At 39.3% G+C, this 19,970-nt stretch overlaps 1 protein-coding gene across 5 annotated transcripts in view; it reads right to left on the reverse strand.

Moving 5' to 3' along the window:
• Positions 1–19,970, reverse strand: part of ptpn13 (protein tyrosine phosphatase non-receptor type 13) — a 254,936-nt gene that overhangs the window by 145,604 nt on the left and 89,362 nt on the right. For all 5 annotated transcript variants that reach the window (XM_060825999.1, XM_060825982.1, XM_060825971.1 and 2 more), the window contains exons 8-13: positions 16,629–16,724; positions 14,323–14,416; positions 8,428–8,647; positions 6,768–6,842; positions 4,728–4,902; positions 157–307 (exon numbers count right to left, since the gene is read on the reverse strand). In XM_060825999.1, coding sequence (XP_060681982.1) covers positions 157–307; positions 4,728–4,902; positions 6,768–6,842; positions 8,428–8,647; positions 14,323–14,416; positions 16,629–16,724 — 811 coding nt within the window. The remainder of the gene's footprint in view (positions 1–156; positions 308–4,727; positions 4,903–6,767; positions 6,843–8,427; positions 8,648–14,322; positions 14,417–16,628; positions 16,725–19,970) is intronic.

Here is a 19,970-nt window from a genome sequence, read left to right on the forward strand (position 1 = left end):
TTTGCCCTTGAGGGGGGTGGGGGTGCTGGGAAGTGCTCACGGTTTCACATACTCCAGGGGAAGGGATGCATATAGTGTGATTTTCTCCAGACCCCACAACCTTCTAGGGATAGCTCTACCCGCAGTTAAGATTTACCACAGAAGAGAAGTACTCACTGGATTAAGCCAACATCTTCGACAAAAAATTTTATTCTGAGAAAAAGGATGAAATTTACAGTAAGTCTGTTCTTTTTCTTTGCCTCTTTCCATCCCTCAGGAGCCACTTTGGACAATTTACAGTCAGGAGCAACAAAGAAGAATTCATTCTCTATAAAACAAAACATCCTGGCTTAGGAAATAGTTCCAGATACTTTTGTATGAACACATGCTATATTTGTAGCTATCTTTAACATTAGCATTTTACATTTATGTGGGAACTCGAATGTGGAAAAGATACTTCATTGAATACAATCAGCTGCAATGGAGTCTGGATGACAGAAGCAACAGCCAGCAAAAGGTGAAGCAATGGAGAAGACGTGGACAAATAGAACAGCATTAGAGGAACAGAAAACACAGATAAGTACAAAGCTGTAGGGTTAAAGGAGCTTACAGAAAAAGGATAAAGGACATAAAAGGATTTGAATTAAGCAGAATTTTAACACTGAAAAGTTGAGGTTTGAGGGCTAAAATAGTTCACAAGCACAGGAGTGAGCTCAATGAGAATTTGAGGGAAATCAGTTACGGACACTGGAGATTTTGATCTGTTGAAATTTATGAAGGGCGGCAAGTGGGGGATGTGTGAGAATATTAGAATAGTTGAGTCTGAGGTGGCAAAGACATGGCCGAGGGCTACAGCAGAAATGAACTGAGGTGGATGATTTACGAAGTTCAAGAAGGCAATCTTTGCAATGAGAAGTACATGGGGCTACCATCCCAGCAAGTTTTGAAATAGCTTTGGTCAGCCTGAGGCAATTGCCAGGGAAAGAAATGGAATTTGTGGTTGCAGCATAGTGTGCGTGTAAGGTGTTGAAGACGAAGACTTCAGTCTTATCAATCATTTGACTGGAGGAATTGCAAGATTATCAAGATACATCTGAAAGTTGACCTCATGCAAGTGGATGACATCATTAAAACGTAGCATCAAGATGCAGAAGGGACCACAACCAACTCTGTAGGACAGCCTGGAGATTGGAAATGTTTTAACTACAATCAAATAAATAAGAGTGAAATGAAGCAAGGGGAATATCAAACAAACAGCTGAACAAAGGAAGAAAGGCATTCGAGGAGGACCAGAGAGACTCAGGAGGGGTGACACACCACAGCCAAGAGGGTGTAATTTCAGATTGTGGTTACGGCTGTTTCAGTACTGTGGTAGGGTTGGAATCATAGCTGCAAAGATTGAAAGAATCAAAAAATCAGCCTTTGCCCATTTCCTAGGATGCTAACCTATAATAATTACATTTTATTTTACAAGAAAGCAAATATGCTTAGACAATCACAGACATTTCAATCTACGTTACAGCCTAAAGAAACCATTTTTCTTTGGTTTTATCTTTTAAGATACACTAAAAAATGCATCACAGCCCTAAAAAATCTACAAGGAGGAGTGAACTGATTTATTGGGAAATGGGAGACTTCCCAGAGTAAGTTATTCTGCAATGCTGTATCAGCAGCACATCATTTCCCTGTGCACTTCATGGAAAGCAAGAGAAACAGCCAATTCACTACATCCTAATAATAAAAGTAAGGAAATGTTTAATGGTGAGAACCTTGGTTAAGATTTAAGTAGAAAAAATGGATAATATTGGTCAGAACCAGATCTGTTGTGTGCCTTGAGAGACATACAGGAACCAGCAATTGATTTTTTCAAGAACTTTTAATATCCTTACAGCCATGATTTATGCTTTTAACAAGTTATACTTGCTATTTATACATTTTTTTAAAAAAACTCACTGACACCACAAAGGTGAGCACCCACTCTCTATGGTCTGAAGTTTAGCAGTTTTTCTTTAGTCCGCGAGTTATAGCATATTCAACTAGAAAATGGTTCCTCTTGTGGCAAACTTCCTGCTCAGGGTCGGCGGTGGTGCTGGGGGGGAACAATTCTACTCCACCTAGCGATTTTTTAGAAATTTGCCATGCTGGCAATTTTCATAGCCCACTAAGCTATTAAATTGTGCAAAACGAGAAAAGGTACAGAAGCAGGCAATATAGGGGAGGCACGGGACAGTGCAATATTCTTTAAAAGCCTCAAACCAATGCACAATGGTTCAATCAAATAAACTATTCAGACAATCCTTTGAATTGTTCATAAAGAAGTTGCACTTAACCACTTTACAAAGAGAAATAAGCCATCTAATTTCAATTTTAAAAAACATTCTTTGTGCACATTACAGTTAACATGAGTTCACAGAGTTTAATTCAAATGTGGGTGGCACCAATACAAACTATATGGAATTACAACTGTCAGTTCCATAATAATAATATATAGAGTTCCACTTTAATCTAAAAGTGGTTTCCTTTTTATTTATTTTCAGCAATCTATCTACATATGATTATAGAATAAGTATGCAACCATGAAATAATTCCATAAGGTTATGAGTAACGATCTATCAAATTAAATTAATGGACTATGTGTATGAACAGAAGTGTTTAATCAACTCTAATCAAAATATTTGCATATTTAAATACAATATCACTTCAAAGACATACTATTTGACATAGAATTGGGAGCAAGTTACACTTCTTATCTATGAACACCAATGCTTTAAATGTAATTTCAAGTATGGGCTTTAAAATTTTTATTTCAAATATAAACCAACATCAGAAAGCCCTCAGATGAAATGTCAACATAAAGTTGTCATCATAGACTCCCTATAATGTGGAAATAGGCATTCAGCCCCTGGAGCCCACACAGACCCTCCAGACCCAGTCCCCTACCCTATCTCTGTAACCCTGCATTTCCCATGGCTAATCCACACAGACATAGAGAGAATGTATAAACTCCACATAGACGGTCGCCCGAGACTGGAATTGAACCCAATGCTAACCACTGAGCCAACTATAAAGGAAAGATTTACAGAGAAACTATAGAAAGGTGCAATGGCTATTCAACATCATGGGGGGTATTAATTAATCCAATACAGATTGGAATCATAATCACACAAAAAAGTAGAGAAGAGCAGGAGTGTGTTCAGGGGGATTATCTACATCACTGATTCCAGTTCAACAGAAAGAAAGCTTTCCAGGTTCTGGTTTGGGGAATGACACAAGTTGAGTGAATCAAGAGTCATTATGGGAATATATAGAGGATAGCATCAGAACAATTAGATTAGCTCTGGGAAAGGAGAAGGAACAATCCAGAATTAAAGAAAAAAGTAGGAGGGCTGACCTTCAATGGAATGAAAGTAGATTTAGCCCAGGTAAACTGGAACCAAAAACTAGCATGCAAAACTGTAAGGGAATAATGGGCTGCATCTAAAGTGGAGTTGATCTAAGTACAATCAGGGTATTGATTGGGAAAAACAAATCAGAGTAACCTAAATAACAAAGCAATAAAAGCAACAAATGGATGCATTTTTTTTAAGAAGTCAGATGATTCATATAATTGAAAATCAGACAGTACTGAATTTGAGGAATCCTCCACCACGGAACTATACAGGCTGGGCCATTTAGTATATTAAAGGCTGAGCTAGACACATCTTTAACCAATAATGGAATCAAAGGTTACAGGGAACAAGCAGGAAAATGGAGTTGAGGATTATCGGCCATGATCTCACCGAATGATGGAGCAGGCTCAATGGGCTGAATGGCTTATTTCTGTTCCTGTGTGTATGGTCTTAACTAGATAATCAGCTGAAGAGAAAATATTGCAGAGTCTGGGGAAATGGAACAGAGACAATGGGTTGAGTGGTCTCCTTTCTGATAGGGTTGTTAAGGAGGTGCATGGTGCTTTGGCTTTCATTAACAGGAGGAATAAGTTTTTAAGAGTTGTGAGATTTTGCTACAGCTCTATAAAACCATGGTTAGACCACGCTTGGAATATCGTGTCCAGTTCTGGTCGGCCTCATTATAGAAAGGATGCAGACGCTTTACAGAGGGTGCAGACAAGATTTACCAGGATGCTGCCAGGATTGGAGGGCTTGTCTTATGAAGAGAGGTTGAGTGAGCTCGGGCTTTTCACACTGGAGAGAAGGAGGAAGCGAAGTGACTTGATAGAGCTGTACAGGCTGAGAGGCACAGATGGAGTAGATAGTCAGAGGGGTCATAATTTTAAAGCTGATTTGAGGGAGGTATACAGGAGATGTCAGAGATAGGTTCTTTAGGCAGAGAGTGGTGGTTGCGTGGAATGCACGGTCAGCGGTGGTGGTAGAGTCAGGGACATTTAAGCAACTGCTGGACAAGCACATGGATGGCAGTAAATTGGGGGTGTGTAGGTTAGGTTGATCTTAGATTACTATAAATGCTCGACATAACGTTGTGGGTTGAAGGGCCTATACTGAACTGTACTATTCTATGTTCTGTACTTTTACAGTTCCATTTGTATTATAAAACCTTACCTTTATTTTCTAAAGATGATATTTTGTACTGATGGAAAACTGAATGTCTATCTCCTATATCTCAACATCTTGAACAAATATTATATATTGACAGAATTGCTACACCAATACTCAAACCTCTCTGCTATGAATTTCAAGCACACAACAACAATAATTGTATGTTACAACATTTAATAGTCATCCACTGACCTTTTAAATATGCCAAGGAAAAGAAATGATGTTCCACCAGGCCAATGTGAGCAACCACCATATCAAAGACATCTTTGCAAGTTGACTTGGTGTCACAGGTCAATTCCAAACACTGTCCACTTAGCAACATGATGTTGACTTTACGGCGAATGTCCTCCCCCTTTCCACTCTTAGTCTGCAAGCATTCATTAATGAATATGGTGAGTTGATTAATACACTGTCCATTTGCCCAAATTCAAGCAAATGTGTTTTTATACCATTTTCAAAAAAACCTAAACAGCTGTGCAATTCTTAAAATATAATCAGCCAGATGTTTAAAAAAGGCAATACTTAATTTATGTGCTAATGTGAACAGATAAAAGTGACAGTTAAAAGATTCTAACAAAATGAACACATGGATAATACAACTGCCATCTTTTCTGCAAAACATTATTTTTGATCAAAGAAGTGCACTTATGCAACCATTGGGGGGCCTGGACAAACGCCATAATATGATTAATGACTTGAGCCATTGGAAGCTAAACTGAGCATTGGTGTGTGGGCTTTTGGTGAATAAGTGTTGCCTATTAACAACAATTTTAACTCCTTCCATTCATAACTGCTAACCTACAGCAGGCTTATAGAAGCTCAGTTAGATTTTTCTTGCATTTGTGGACAAGACAAATCTGGCCAATTTCAGTTTTGAAGCTGTATAGAAATAGCTTGGTTAGGCCATGGCTAGATCACCAGTAGAGAAACCATTGCCTTTGTTATGCTTAGCTATTAACAAATTTAACTCAATTAAATGTCAACTTACTTCTGTTCTTCAAATATCTGCTCTCTTTCAAACATGACTTCCACCTGATAGCTCAGTTTCAAGTTGGGAATAATGATAGCCAAAATAATACATAACAGTGAAAAAGCAAAGCAGCAGCAGAGATAGTACAATCCTTGCAGCTTGCTGACTGACAAATGGTGCAACACAACATCACTTTGAGTTCCATTTTCCAAGCCCTGAAGGGAGACCTCAGCATCAGAAATACTGACATAGCACTGAATATTCCAGACCCCACACAATAGCAGAATTGGGTATTGCTCACCTGAGAGGACTTTTAGACAAGAGGGCACGCGTATCCTTTGATCTTACAATACCTTCAAACCTTCAAGCACCTCTTTCAGACTCTCAACACTTCTTCGTTCTGCTCCACCCATTCTTTCCTTTCTGTTTTCCCTGTTGACTCCCCCACCCCATATTGTCTTCCAGCTGTCCTGCTTAATCTACTGTACCTACACTCCAGTATCAACTTTGCTGAAGAATACTGTGACGAACCTGCTCCTTTGACAAAGTTAGATTGTCCTTCAGCTTTTTTCAGAGAGGGGGTAATTGGCCAGGATCCAGCTAGGCTGGGGTTGAATGGTTTAATGGGACCCTTTTGGTTTACCCCTAACAGAAAATGCCTTCGCTGAAGGCTTTCATGTCCGGTAAAAAAATGGTATAATCAAAGGGGAGTGGCCAGCTAGCTGTGCAGCTGGCCTTTGTTTAGATTAATTAATTGCAGCAGGGGAGGTGTGAAAAAGGTTGTTAAACTCTTTCCTCTGACTTAAAACTTGTAGGCCTTTGTTTGATTTTACCTTTTGTGCCAAAGGGTTTGCTTATGGGGATTATTATAAGTATTTTGGAACAGCACCATTATGTCAGGATAGTCTTGTCGGGTTTTGGATAGGTTAAGTTATCCTGTATTCTATTTTCTGCCCTTTGTGCTCATTCCGTAATGTTGTAAATAAATTCTGTTTTGTTTAAAACTAAGTCAGCTGACCAGCTAATAGTCTCCGAGAATATCCACTTTACACTTGCTTAAATCAAATAGCAAAGTTAGGGTCGAGGCTACCTTTTTGAAATGTTTTGCGGGGTCTGGCCTGGTCCATAACAATACTGATCCTGATCTTGAACGCCACACATGTGAGACTATCGGATAGTTTCTACATTTGTTTTTCAGAAAGGTGTTCCAACTTGAACCGATTTATCGGATTAGTGGATCAAAATGTTTCCAATAATCTTACCAGAATTGAAGCAGGAAGCTCAAGTGCAACAGAAGGTTCACTGATCATTTTAACAAACTCAGGTCCAAAGAAATTCTGAAGGGAAAAATAAAGAATGTCTCAATTATTTCTGCACAATGAAGGAATGGCAAGGGGAGCAAAATAAAGGATTATTGATACAATTATTCTTCAGATATAGATCTTCAGCTACAATTTTAGAGACTTTTTCATCATTTGCATATTCTAGATCAAACCAGAAATACATTTAAAAATATATTTTTAAAACAGTGTCAATCTTTCAACAACAATATCCAAGCTCAAAATAAATATCATAAGAGTGATGAATAGTTATTTAAGGCCCGCTTTAAAGAAATTGAGTTTAATAATAGTGCACTCAAACTGCAGAACTAAACATGTTCATCCCAAATCTAAATCATCTCTCATTTGCCTATACATGGCTAACCTTGGATGAGGAAGCTGTTTCCTTTCCAATAGTTTGCTATACAAAAAGTGATTTAAGTCACCTCTGTTTTGTGCAGGTGGACGAGAAACTTACAAGATGTGATTTCAAATCCCACTATGGCCAGAGATTCAGTAAACCTGTAATTACAGGGTTGGCACCATAAATTTAAAAAAGAAAGGAAAAGCAACTGGATGGTATTAAAAATTGATTCACATGACTCCAGCCCCAGACAACGTAGTTTGTTTCTTATTAGTGTCCAAAATGTCATAACAGACTGCCGTTTTGTAGAAATAAATAATACTCAAGAACAGGCTGCTGCAACAGGCAGCTGGTGGGGCACAATGTAGCCTGCCAAAGGGTCCTACATGGGCCTGACAAATCTTGGCTCAAAACGTTCAAAATACAGCTAAGTGCAATTGGAGGATTTGCAGGGAGCTGCACCTTCAAGCAGAGTCTGTTTCTCTCCGTCATTTGCTACTGATAAGTTCACTAGAAAAAAAGTCAGAGACTGGAGGAGTCATGAGCAGTACAAAGTGAGTGGTTTTACTCAGCTCAAGACCTCTAACTGCAGCAGTAAACCCGAGAGGCATGGACACTGGGAAGGTTGCGGGGAGGTGCCAGCGTAGGGAGAAGGGAAATTAAAACTTGGGGGTGCAGAGAACGAAAGTCAGGTCTATAGGTGCCGTCAGTGATTGTTAGATCAGACAGAAGGAGACTGCTTGTAGTGCTCCTCAGAGATATTATATGTCAAAATAAGCCAAGCAAACAGACATTAATGCCGGAATTCACCAAAGGTCCTTGGACAGCACATTTAAAACCCACTACCACCTAGAAGGACAAGGGCAGCGGATACATGGGAACATGGTAACAAAGTTTCCGTCCAAGCCACTTACTATTCTGCCTTGGGAATATTTCACCTGCCTTCAGTATCGTGGGATCGAAATCCTGGAATTCCTTCCCTAATGGCATTGTGGATTTACCTACAGCATATGGACTTGCTGCGGTTCAAGAGGGCAGTTCACCACCACCTTTCCAAGGGAACTAGGAACAGGCAATAAATGCTGGCCCAGCCAGCATCACCTGGGTGAATATTAAAAAAAAATTCAGGCCTGAGAGAGCAGAGAGAGAGAGATAGAGAAAGAGAGAAAGAAAAGTGTGCAACCAAGGGAGAGAGTGAGCATGAGCTTAAAACTGCTTCAAACTAAGCAATGTTCTTACCTTCAACTTTCTCTGTGTCATGGATGTTTCTACTGCTACATCTCTTAAGGGATCCCTGGTGACATCTAACATAGATACTTTAACCATGTCAGCTTGATGAACTCCTGACTGGAACTGTTTTCGATTTAGTTTGTTTTGCAGTTGCTTCAGTTCTTCCTCCTGCCGTTTCAGCATTAGCTCCTGGCTCACAATATTCTCGTCCCCTGGAATTTCATACAGGCTGCAGAATTACAAAAGGTCTAACTTAGTGCATTTGTGAATGCCTTCGCTGATAACTTCCTTTGTTTTTTCCTTCAATTATAAATTAAAAATTTATTTGGATTTGCCCTGAGATTTATTTTCTCCCCACTTTGCTCGGCTGTCAATTGTCTGTTAAGTTGGCAATGCTGTCCGATAGCAAGTCATGTCTGAGCAACAGCACAAAATGACTCACTAATTTGTTTCCTCTCTCTGCTTTTGATCAGGGCAACCACTGATGTTCTGGCTTATCATACATAAAAATCATGCTCCTCCAACACTCTATGACTCAACTTTTAACAAAACAATTCCAAAACAATTACAAATACATGCAGCTTGTCAGTCCACTGCTAATGTTAATATCAAAAACAGAAATTACTGGAGTAACTCAGTATCTGTGGACAGAAGGCAGAGTTAATGCATCGGGTCCATTGACCCATCTTTTATGTTGATGGGGGGAAGGGGGAAACAGATTCCCAGTCGATGTAAGCAAATGATTTAAAATGTTTTTCTGATAACAGTAATGATAATGAAAAAGCTTCACTATGTATTACATTTAGAAATCTTTAAAAAAGGCAACATTTCAAAAACAACAGAAGCACTCTTTCATGGTCTATTACATTTTTTGTGAAATCACCAAAATTTAATAATCATTGTGGTTGTGGCAGTAATAAAACCTTTTGTATTTAAAATACGTATTCATGAAAGCGTGCAGCAAAATGTTATAATACCTGTACTTAAAAGTGCATATCATTACATCAGATAGAATTTTTTTTAAATGAACAAAACTTTAGAAATTTAAATGATATATCACTCATGTACTTTGCTTCTTTTCCAAAACCATCAGGGTCCAAAACTACATATGTATCTTCAAGGTTTGTGTAAAGATATGTAGCTCGGGTGCCAGTTGTCATAGTTGTGGATATGTTCATGGAGCTGGGAAGTTGATTTGCAGATGTTTCGACCCCTGTCTAGGTGACATCTTCACCTTTGACACCTGTAGAATCTCCTGTGAATTGCTGCTGTACTGTGTCTCTTCTGGAATTTATTTGATTCTGTTCCTGCTGGTTCTGGTTGCCGATTCCCGTTGTTCATTGAAGTGGACAGTATATTGGGGTCTAGGTCTATGTGCTTGTTGATGGAATCTGTGGAGGAGTGCTATACTTCTAGAAATTCTCTGTCCTCTGTTTGGCTTGTCCTATGATCATTGTGTTGTCCCAGTCAAATTTGTGCTCCTAGTCATCTGTATGTGGCTGTGACACACTTCACATTCAACAACCAAATATACGAACAGAGCAATGGAACACCTATGGGCTCACCCATCTCTGGCTTATAGCAGAAGCAGTGATGCAAAGACTGGAACAAAGTACCTCCCACAAATCCAACCCAAACTCTGGATCAGATACGTGGACGACACTTTTGTTATCATTAAGATAACAGAGATCGAGAACACACACCATACACACAGGGATCAGACTTAAGAGAGAGAAGGAAACCAACAATCAACTCCCATTCCTGGACTTGATGGTTGAAATAACACAGAACTGTGAATACAAAAAATAGTGTACAGAAGAACCACACAGCAGCCACTCCAACACACACAAGAGAAGCTGCATTAGGACCATGTTCAGAGAAAGTATATTCCTGTTAGGGTGAAATAAAAGGCTGGTAGGTATAGGGAATGCTGGATGACTAAAGAAATTGAGGGTTTGGTTAAGAAACAGAAGGAACAATATGTAAGGTATAGACAGAATAGATAGAACGAATCCTTAGAAGAATATAAAGGATGGGAGAAGATTTGTAGCTCGGGTGCTCGTTGTTGTGGTTCTGTTCGCCGAGCTGGGAATTTGTGTTGCAGACGTTTCGTCCCCTGTCTAGGTGACATCCTCAGTGCTTGGGAGCCTCCTGTGAAGCGCTTCTGTGATCTTTCCTCCGGCATTTGTAGTGGTTTGAATCCGCCGATTCCGGTTGTCAGTTCCAGCTGTCCGCTGCAGTGGTCGGTATATTGGGTTCAGGTCGATGTGCTTATTGATTGATTCTGTGGATGAGTGCCATGCCTCTAGGAATTCCCTGGGTGTTCTCTGTTTGGCTTGTCCTACAATAGTAGTGTTATCCCAGTCGAATAGGACAAACAGGAAAGCAACTAACGATCCACACCCATGAACACCAACCAGCCACGAAACGACATGACCAGCTATCCTTAGTAGCCACACACGCAGATGACAAGCAACATGAATTCGACTGGGAGGGAATCCTGAGGGACAGGATGTACATGTATTTGGAAAGGCAAGGACTGATTAGGGATAGTCAACATGACTTTGTGCGTGGGAAATCATGTCTCACAAACTTGATGGAGTTTTTTGAGGAAGTATCAAAGAGAATTGATGAGGGCAGAGTGGTAGATGTGATCTATATGGACTTCAGTAAGGTGTTCAACAAGGTTCCCCATGGGAGACTGAATAGCAAGGTTAGATCTCACGGAATACAGGGAGAACTAGCCATTTGGATACAGAACTGGCTCAAAAGGTAGAAGACAGAGGGTGGTGGTGGAGGGTTGTTTTTCGGACTGGAGGCCTGTGACCAGTGGAGTGCCACAAGGATCGTCGCAGGGTCCTCTACTTTTTGTCGTTTACATAAATGATTTGGATGCGAGCGTAAGAGGTACAGTTAGTAAGTTTGCAGATGATACCAAAATTGGAGGTGTCGTGGACAGCAAAGAGGGTTACCTCAGATTACAACAGGATCTTGACCAGATTGGCCAATGGGCTGGGAAGTGGCAGATGGAGTTTAATTCAAATAAATGCAAGTTGCTGCATTTTGGGAAAGCAAATCTTATCAGGATTATACGCTTAATGGTAAGGTCCGAGGGAGTGTTGCTGCACAAACAGACCGTGGAGTGCAGGTTCATAGATCCTTGAAAATGGAGTTGCAGATAGATAGGATAGTGAAGGAGGAGTTTGGTATACTTTCCTTTATTGGTCAGAGTATTGAGTACAGGAGTTGGGAGATCATGTTACGGCTGTATAGGACATTGGTTAGGCCACTGTTGGAATATTGCGTGCAATTCTGGTCTCTTTCCTATTGGAAAGACGTTGTGAAACTTGAAAGGGTTCAGAAAAAATTTACAAGGATGTTGCCAGGGTTGGAGGATTTGAGTTATAGGGAGAGGCTGAACAGACTGGGGCTGTTTACCCTGGAGCGTCGGAGGCTGAGGGGTGAACTTATAGAGGTTTACAAAATTATGAGGGGCATGGATACAGTAAATAGGGAAAGTCTTTACCCTGGGGTCGAGGAGTCCAGAACTAGACAGCAGAGGTTTAGGGTGAGAGGGAAAAGATATAAAAGAGACCTACAGGGCAATCTTTTTACGCAGAGGGTGGTACGTGTATGGAATGAGCTGTCAGAGGAAGTGGTGGAGGCTGGTACAATTGCAACATTTAAGAGGCATTTGGATGGGTATATGAATTGGAAGAGTTTGGAGGGATATGGGCCGGGTGCAGGCAGGTGGGACTAGATTGGGTTGGGATATCTGGTCGGTGTGGACGGGTTGGACCGAAGGTTCTGTTTCCATGCTGTACATCTCTATGACTCTAAAAAAGAGCTACAACAGACTGCAGCACTCACAACCTACCAAAGGAAGAACACCTCTAGAGTATTTGCCAAGAGCGGATATCACCACAGCTTCATCCGCAGATGCCTAACAGACAAACAACACAACGAGACATGCCACGACCTAACTCACTAACCACATTACCTTATGTAAAAAAACATCTCAGATCTGACAGCCAGCCTTCTCCAACTACTGGGATTCATGACAGCCCATAAACTAACAGGCATGCTTAGACAACAACTCACCAGGACAAAAGACCCAACACCAATCATGTGCAAGACTAATGTAATTTACAAGATTCCATGCAAAGACTGCACGAAATGCTATCAGGCAAACAGGCAGACAACTAGCAATCCACATCCACTAACACCAACTAGCCACTAAACCCTATGACCAGCTGTCCCTAGTAGCCATACGCACAGATGACAAGGACCATACATTTGACCAGGACAACACAACGATCATACACAAGCCAAACAGAAGACAGCCAGAGAATTTCTAGAAGCATGGCACTTATCCGTGGACTCCACCAACAAACACAAATTTCCTGGACCCAGTCTACCGGCCACTAAAATAAACAACCAGAACCGGCAACTAGAAGCAGCAGGAATGGAACCAATTAAATTCCAGAAAACGCAGTACAGCAGTGCTTCCTGGGAGGCCCCAAAGCACTGAAGGTGTCACTTAGACAGGGGACAAAAAGTCTGCAAATCAACATCCCAGGTGGGTGAACAAACCTATAACTGCATATGAACCTTCTAATGTTAATTTCAAAATTCCAAGGTTTTTTTTGCTTTTAGTTATGACTCAGGATTGTCAGTGAAATGATCCAAAACATGGCCAGATTAAGAGACAATTGCTTCTCATGGGGCACATTTGCAATCAGCATTCCTGAACCTAATCAAATAACCAATCTCAAGTGGTAACCAACATATGTGCATCACGATTTTAAACTTTCACTTCTAAATCCATTTTTCTATAATAGTGTATGTTTTCAAACAAATCACACAGCATTTTCTCTGTAACAACATTACACAGTGATTTTATTTTCAATAAACTGGTCACATAAATTTTGCTTTATTGTGTGGAAGAAAAAATTACAATGACTTCCTATGTTGACTAACCAGGAGTCAGGATGATTTATTGCAATTTTAACTGATACCAAATTTTACACAAGCAAGATGGTTCTGTGTTACTCCTCTTGTACATCAGATGCTATAACTTTTAACAGTGAGACTTAAAGACAAATAGAAAAACACTTCTAATTCTAGGACCTCCACCCTTGCCTCAGATGATTAACTGTTTTGAAGAGAATGGTATATCAAGGATGGTATTCTGGAAAGATGCACAAAAATAGTTTCCTTGCTGCAAAACTCCACTGTTTTCACAATACATTTCCCCCATTACAAAGATGTATATTTCCGAAATTTTATTCAAGAATTTATAAATTCAGATAAACCAGATCTTTCGCACAGTAATCTATTTTAAATGCCAACTTTAGAAACAAACATCTTACTGATTGCTAAAATAAAAAAACTTGGACAACACAACATTAAGTAGGATACTATGTTGTTATTTATTTATTAAGGGTATCTGTAGTTCGAGTAAGTCCACCAACTAATTTTTATCATGCTACCATATAACCTAGTCACCTGAAATTGAAGGATTTTAAACTAGACCTCACTATATATGCATTGTACATATTTACTATCGTAAGACAAAGAGCTAACAATTTGGGAATTATTGCACATAAGCAAGGCAGCCATTAATAAATTTATCCATGTGATCTGTGGAGGAATAAGGAAGTAAATCACAGGGGAGAGAAAAAGAAACCTTCTTGTGAATGGATGATAAAATCTCCACTTCAAGTACAATAAGAGAATGGAAATACTTAGAATGGAAATTGGTGAATAATCATACAAATGAGCACACACAAGTACCATATACAATTTGAGATTGGAAGGTGTTATAAAGAATATCCCATGGTCTTAATAAATTACTAGATTCATTTTATGAATTTTAAAAGTATAACTGCAAGTAAAAAGTACCTGGAGGATCTCTTTTTTGAAATGTATGACTCTGCCAAGAATTCATCTTCTCCTGTTTGAGAACTGTATCTCCGAATATCATCATTTCTGTGGACTGTCAGCAGGGAGAAACAGAAGTAGTACTGATTATCTAGATTATCTACATGAACACACAGCAATAAAATAATACCAAGCATTTATATACCACATTTAGTACAGTGTAACATCCCAACACGGTTTCAGGAACATCATCAAAAAGTGCCACATCAAATCACAAAGAGACAAGAGGACACCTGACCAGAAGCTTGGTCAAGGAGGGAGATTTTAAAGGACCATCTTAGGAGAGAATTAGGTAGCAGAAGGCACTCAGTGATAGTTTCAGAGATTAGAATTTAAACATGAAGCAGACATCAATGATGGAGTATATTCTGGGATGAGAAAAGAAGTCAGAATTAGAGAAATAAAAGTTAGAGAGCACAAAGCATTTTTTTCAGCATGTACGAATGCAATCACAAAAGCAAGATTATTACTTCAGCATATATAACAGCCATATATTCACAAACTAGGGCAACCTGGCAACCCTCTTTGGATTCTAATCAGAAATATGGGTTAGAAACACCTCCCTCTATCAGTTTTATTATCTTGAGATTTGAATTGTGCAGATTGATAACTTGCAGAATCCTATCAAGTTTAAAGACACTGCACCTAAACATAGGTCATTTGCTGAGATGTGAGCAATAAACTAAAGCATAAAACTGGGATTTTTAATTGGAGATCTTGTCGGATGAGAAAAAAATTCAAATCCAATAAAATGGATAAGAGCAAAACTGGACAATTACTTATAGGCAACAAATTTTGGATAAGTGAAAGAGGAAGGCTGACAAAAGCCAAGCCTGGAGATGGCAAAAGTAATGATAATATTGATGTCTGCAGCAGATGGGCTTAGGCAGAGGCATAGATCAGTGAATTTCAGAAGGTGGAAGTGAAGACCTTTAGAGTGGAGAATATATGGGGTGACAGAATTTGTGTAGTAGGAATTGGGACAGAGTTGCAAAACGTCTGGTTCATACTGAAACAGTAACCAGAGACAGGGAAGGACATTGACTATCAGTTTGGCAATATGAGCAATCACTGGGCTGAAGAACTAGAGTAGCACGGCTGGGCAAAATCAGTATACACGTAGAAGTTAACCCTATGTTATCACCAAAGAAAAGCATGTGATGAGAAGGGTCAGTGAAACAAAGTCAGGTCCTAGGGGATTTTCAACTTAACATACAAAGGGCAGGAAGCAGATCTGTTATTTGAAATATTTGCCCCTGGATGGAATCAAATTGGGCAATTCTCATTTAGTTGAAAGAAAATGGTGTTATTCACCATAGGAAAAGCATCATAGAGAACACTGTAGTACAGGCGGAGGCACACAGAATGTACTTGGTGATTTTGACTGCATTAATATGTGCAATGGCTGGAACGGAAATATTCAAACACAAACATTGGAGTTTGGTAAAGATGCCTGTGAACTTTAGAGTTGACAAGACATTTCAAGAACACTGAAGTGGAAATGACGGTTGGGAAAAGTGGGATAGTTCACATTAAGCAATTGAGGGTGTGTACAGATCATTCTGTTGTAACACGACAGGTGCCTTCCTCTGCAACCCCGTGCTATAGAAAGTCACACTGTAGAACATCGCTATACCTGTACAGTGGAAAGTCCAAGTTACCCAAACAGTATCCACAATTTGTCACTTGTGTTATGATTTGATTCCCTACAGTGTGGAAACAAGCCCTTGAGCCCAACAAGTCACACCAACCCTCCAAACCCACCAACCCACCCCAGATCCATTTCCTTCTGACTAACGCTCCTAACAGTATGGGCAATTCACCTGACCTGCACATTTTTGGACTGTGGAAGGAAACCGGAGCATCTGGAGGAAACCCAAGCAGACAGGGGAAGAATGTGTAAACTCCACGCAGGCTGTTGCCTGAGGCTGGAATCGAACTTGGGTCCCTGCTGCTGTGAGGCAGCAGTATTAAGCACTGAGCCACCGTGCCACCCCAAATTCACATCATCAATTCACATTGATAAAATGTACCTTATACCAGAATGGCCAGTACTTCAAATAGGACTGAGTTGACAGGAGTTTCAAAAACAGAGGGGAAAGTATCCAAGGGAATTATTCATAAAGGAAACTATTTATATCAGCAGCAGCATAGGGGACAGGAAAGGAATTGGATGATGAGCAGTTTAGTGATATTGTGTGAAGAGAGAGCTGAACGGTACCAATGAAAATCAGAAATACCATGAATTGTTCAATGTTTAAAGTTACCTGGTCGATTATCTGGGTCAGAAGAAACAAGAGATGTGCTTTCACTTGCTGTGCTGTATATATCACTGTGGTGAGCAGAATGTAATCCTGTGGGTTCTGGTAAAACGTATCAAACAATGTGAATATACTATAGATATAATCAGTATCAAGCACACAGATTACAAAAGAAATATAATTTCTATGTTATGCAGGAATTCAAACTGATGATATTTTGTCAACTATGAGCCATATACTTAGGTAATTAATTATAGAACACAACGAACCAAAGGCATTTCTCTGTCAGAAAGTGATTATGTAGCTCAAGGGACAACACTCCATAATGAGCACAGGATCATGCAAGGTTGGCCTTCATTAACTACCACAGACAGTGTAGGGATCGAGCACACAGCTTTGATGTCAGTGTGCATCACACTCTAGCCAACTTAGCTAACGAACCACAACTATGAGCCCAATCCATAAAACATCATGAGCACATCTATAGGAAATCACTAGTTTTCTTCAAAAAAATATATTGCTGGCTCCTCAACAAAATAAATGATACTCTCTTGACCATTTAATCATTCATATTTTTTGTTAATCATACATAAACATAAAGGTTTAAACATTTTAGGAAGTTCCAAAAAAGCACTGAACGGCTGAGAATGAACAGAAGTGTGACTGAGTTATAAATGCTTATGTTTAAACTCATTACAACGAATTGACTGAAAGCAGTTTCAGATACTTTAAATACCTCAGTGGTTACACTCCCAATTGTAGAAGCAGCACATTTTTCTCCCCAATGACAAAAGCATGAATTTCAGAAATGTATGATAAACGAAAAATATTTTTATCTCCTATACTCTATATTTGCAGTACATGTATTTTACTAGTATAATGTGATCAGCATTAACAACTTTCTCCCACCTTTCTTACATGATAAACTGCCTGACAATGACAGAAGAGCAGAGTATTCTTTACCTTATTTTCCCAAAACAGATGTAGGTAGGGCCAAATATAACACAAAACTTTACATCAGTGGAAAAGAAAATCAAGAGCTTTGCACACAGGGCACATTGTAATTTACTGAAATTGGCTGAAACATCATCAAATCAGAACTTAAATAGATAATGATCTGATTGAACCTGCACTTACATTAAAGACTTTGATAATAAAAACTCGTCACCACAACAGTGAACGCTTCACCAATTTCAGTGCACACACTGTAAAAGCAAAAATCACAGCAAGCGAAAGAATTCTCAAAAGATCCCAAGGGTTTGTACTTGGGAATCATGCTAGCAGAAGCCATTGAGTAAATTATCCTTTCAAATTATATTTTTCATCAGGACAATCTCTTCCCATGTGGACTGAATGCTGAGAACATTCGATTTGGATTGGACAACATGTTCTGGAGCCTGATCAAACATTTTACTGAAACTGTACCTTATTGACGTTCAAATACCCATATCCTGTTCCTTTTGTTTTAACAAAGTATCCAGCCAGCCAGGTTAATGGCAATGATTTTAATACTTTGCATCAGATTGGTAATATGTTTTTTTATGAAGACTTAGAAATTAATGCTCATCACAATATCCATTCAGATTAGATTCCCTACAGTGTGGAAACAGGCCCTAAACATAGACAACATTCACAGAGAGACTCCACTTGACAATTGGAAAGGAGCAAACAGTAACAAACGTAAGTTTCAATATTTGGCTGCAATTAAGAGTACATGCCTTGGCTTTAGTGCACTTCAAATCTGGGATACCAAAGCCAATTGTAGCACTCAGAAGTGAAATGTGAAAATGTACTTTGCATTGTATTAAAAATATTACAATTCAAAACATAATTTTACTTGTAAAATCCTACAAATTTCTCTTTAAAACAGATTTCAAACTATTACTTTTCATAACGAGACTGCTCATAGACACAAGTTCACTATCAAGGCAGGACATGAAAATATTTGAAAAAATCTTGACGATCAATAAAAATTGCACAGTGATTGGAATTACCTGAATTAGTGAGAGATCAAAATGATTCACCTTAAAATGGAAGTGCAATTATCCTGTGGTAACACTTAATGACTGCAATTCTGCATTAATTACCTCCCCCCAAGAACCATCAGTAACTGTATCCTGATCTCTTCTTACTGCCCAACAGATCTGAACTCTTCAAAACTACTCCATTATCTTTCCTGGTGTTTGCTTTTCTCTGCAAAGATAATATCAATTTTAATTTTTCTTATTAATGTTAGCATTTTACTTTTAATGGAAATGAGACTATACACAAACCTTTGAAGATGGTAGGACAAATTGGTGTGAATGTTAAAATGTAAATCCTTGTTTTACAAATGGCAACATCAAGCATAAAGCAGAGAAGCCATGCTCAGTCTTTATAAATCACTATGGGGCTCAGTTGGAGTAGTGTATTAAATTCTAGACATCACTGTTTAGAAAGGATGTCAAGGCAATGGAAGAGGTACAATGGAGATCCACAACAATGATACCAGTGACGAGGGGTTTCAGTTATGCAGAGATGCTGGAATCACTGAGATTCCACTCTGTAGAAAAGATCAAGGGAAATCTAACAGAGAAATTCAAAATTATAACAGGTTACATCAAAGTGATGGTTAGAAACAGTTTCCATTGGTAGAAGGTCTGATACCTAAAGGAAACAGGATTGGAGATAATTAGCAATTAGCAAAATGGGTGATAAGGAGAACTTTGTTTCAAGGCATGTTAGATTATTGACTGGTGACATATGGAAATGGCTGATTGGGCCAGCATTTATTGGCTGTCCATGGTTGCCCTTGAGAAGATGATGGTGAGCTATCTTTTTGAGCCACTGCAGTCCATTTGATGTAGGGAGACCCCCAATGCAGTAAAGGAGAGAATTAGCTACAGCCACCAAAAAGGACACCCTGACTCCAGTACTTTTGTTTCATTAAAATGTAAGCTTGCTACGAGAGTCCTGTACATTCAGATAACAATTCAATTCCCCTCCACGAATGCATCAATTGAAATTACCCCCTGCACATCCTGCAGCAATGCATTCCAGATTGCAGGCACTCATAGCATGCTGACAGGGAAGCAGAGAGGATGCAATTGGCATCTAGGGGAATCAAAGATATTTCCAGATTCACAATATTGGAGGACCTGCACAACAGGTGAGTGTGAAATTGGATTTCCAACTGTATTGTGGGGAACTGATATGAATTAGTTAATAACAGGACTCATTTCAGTCACTGCCATTCCCATTAGTTCAGAGGACATATTCTCTTTTTTTAAAAACTGTTTAACCTTTGGCTCCCTCCTGCCCATCATGAGGCAAGATTACTAAGGACTTAAGTCTTTTACAAATGAGTTC

Source organism: Hemiscyllium ocellatum, chromosome 1, assembly GCF_020745735.1.
Source record: "Hemiscyllium ocellatum isolate sHemOce1 chromosome 1, sHemOce1.pat.X.cur, whole genome shotgun sequence".
NCBI lineage: Eukaryota > Metazoa > Chordata > Chondrichthyes > Orectolobiformes > Hemiscylliidae > Hemiscyllium > Hemiscyllium ocellatum.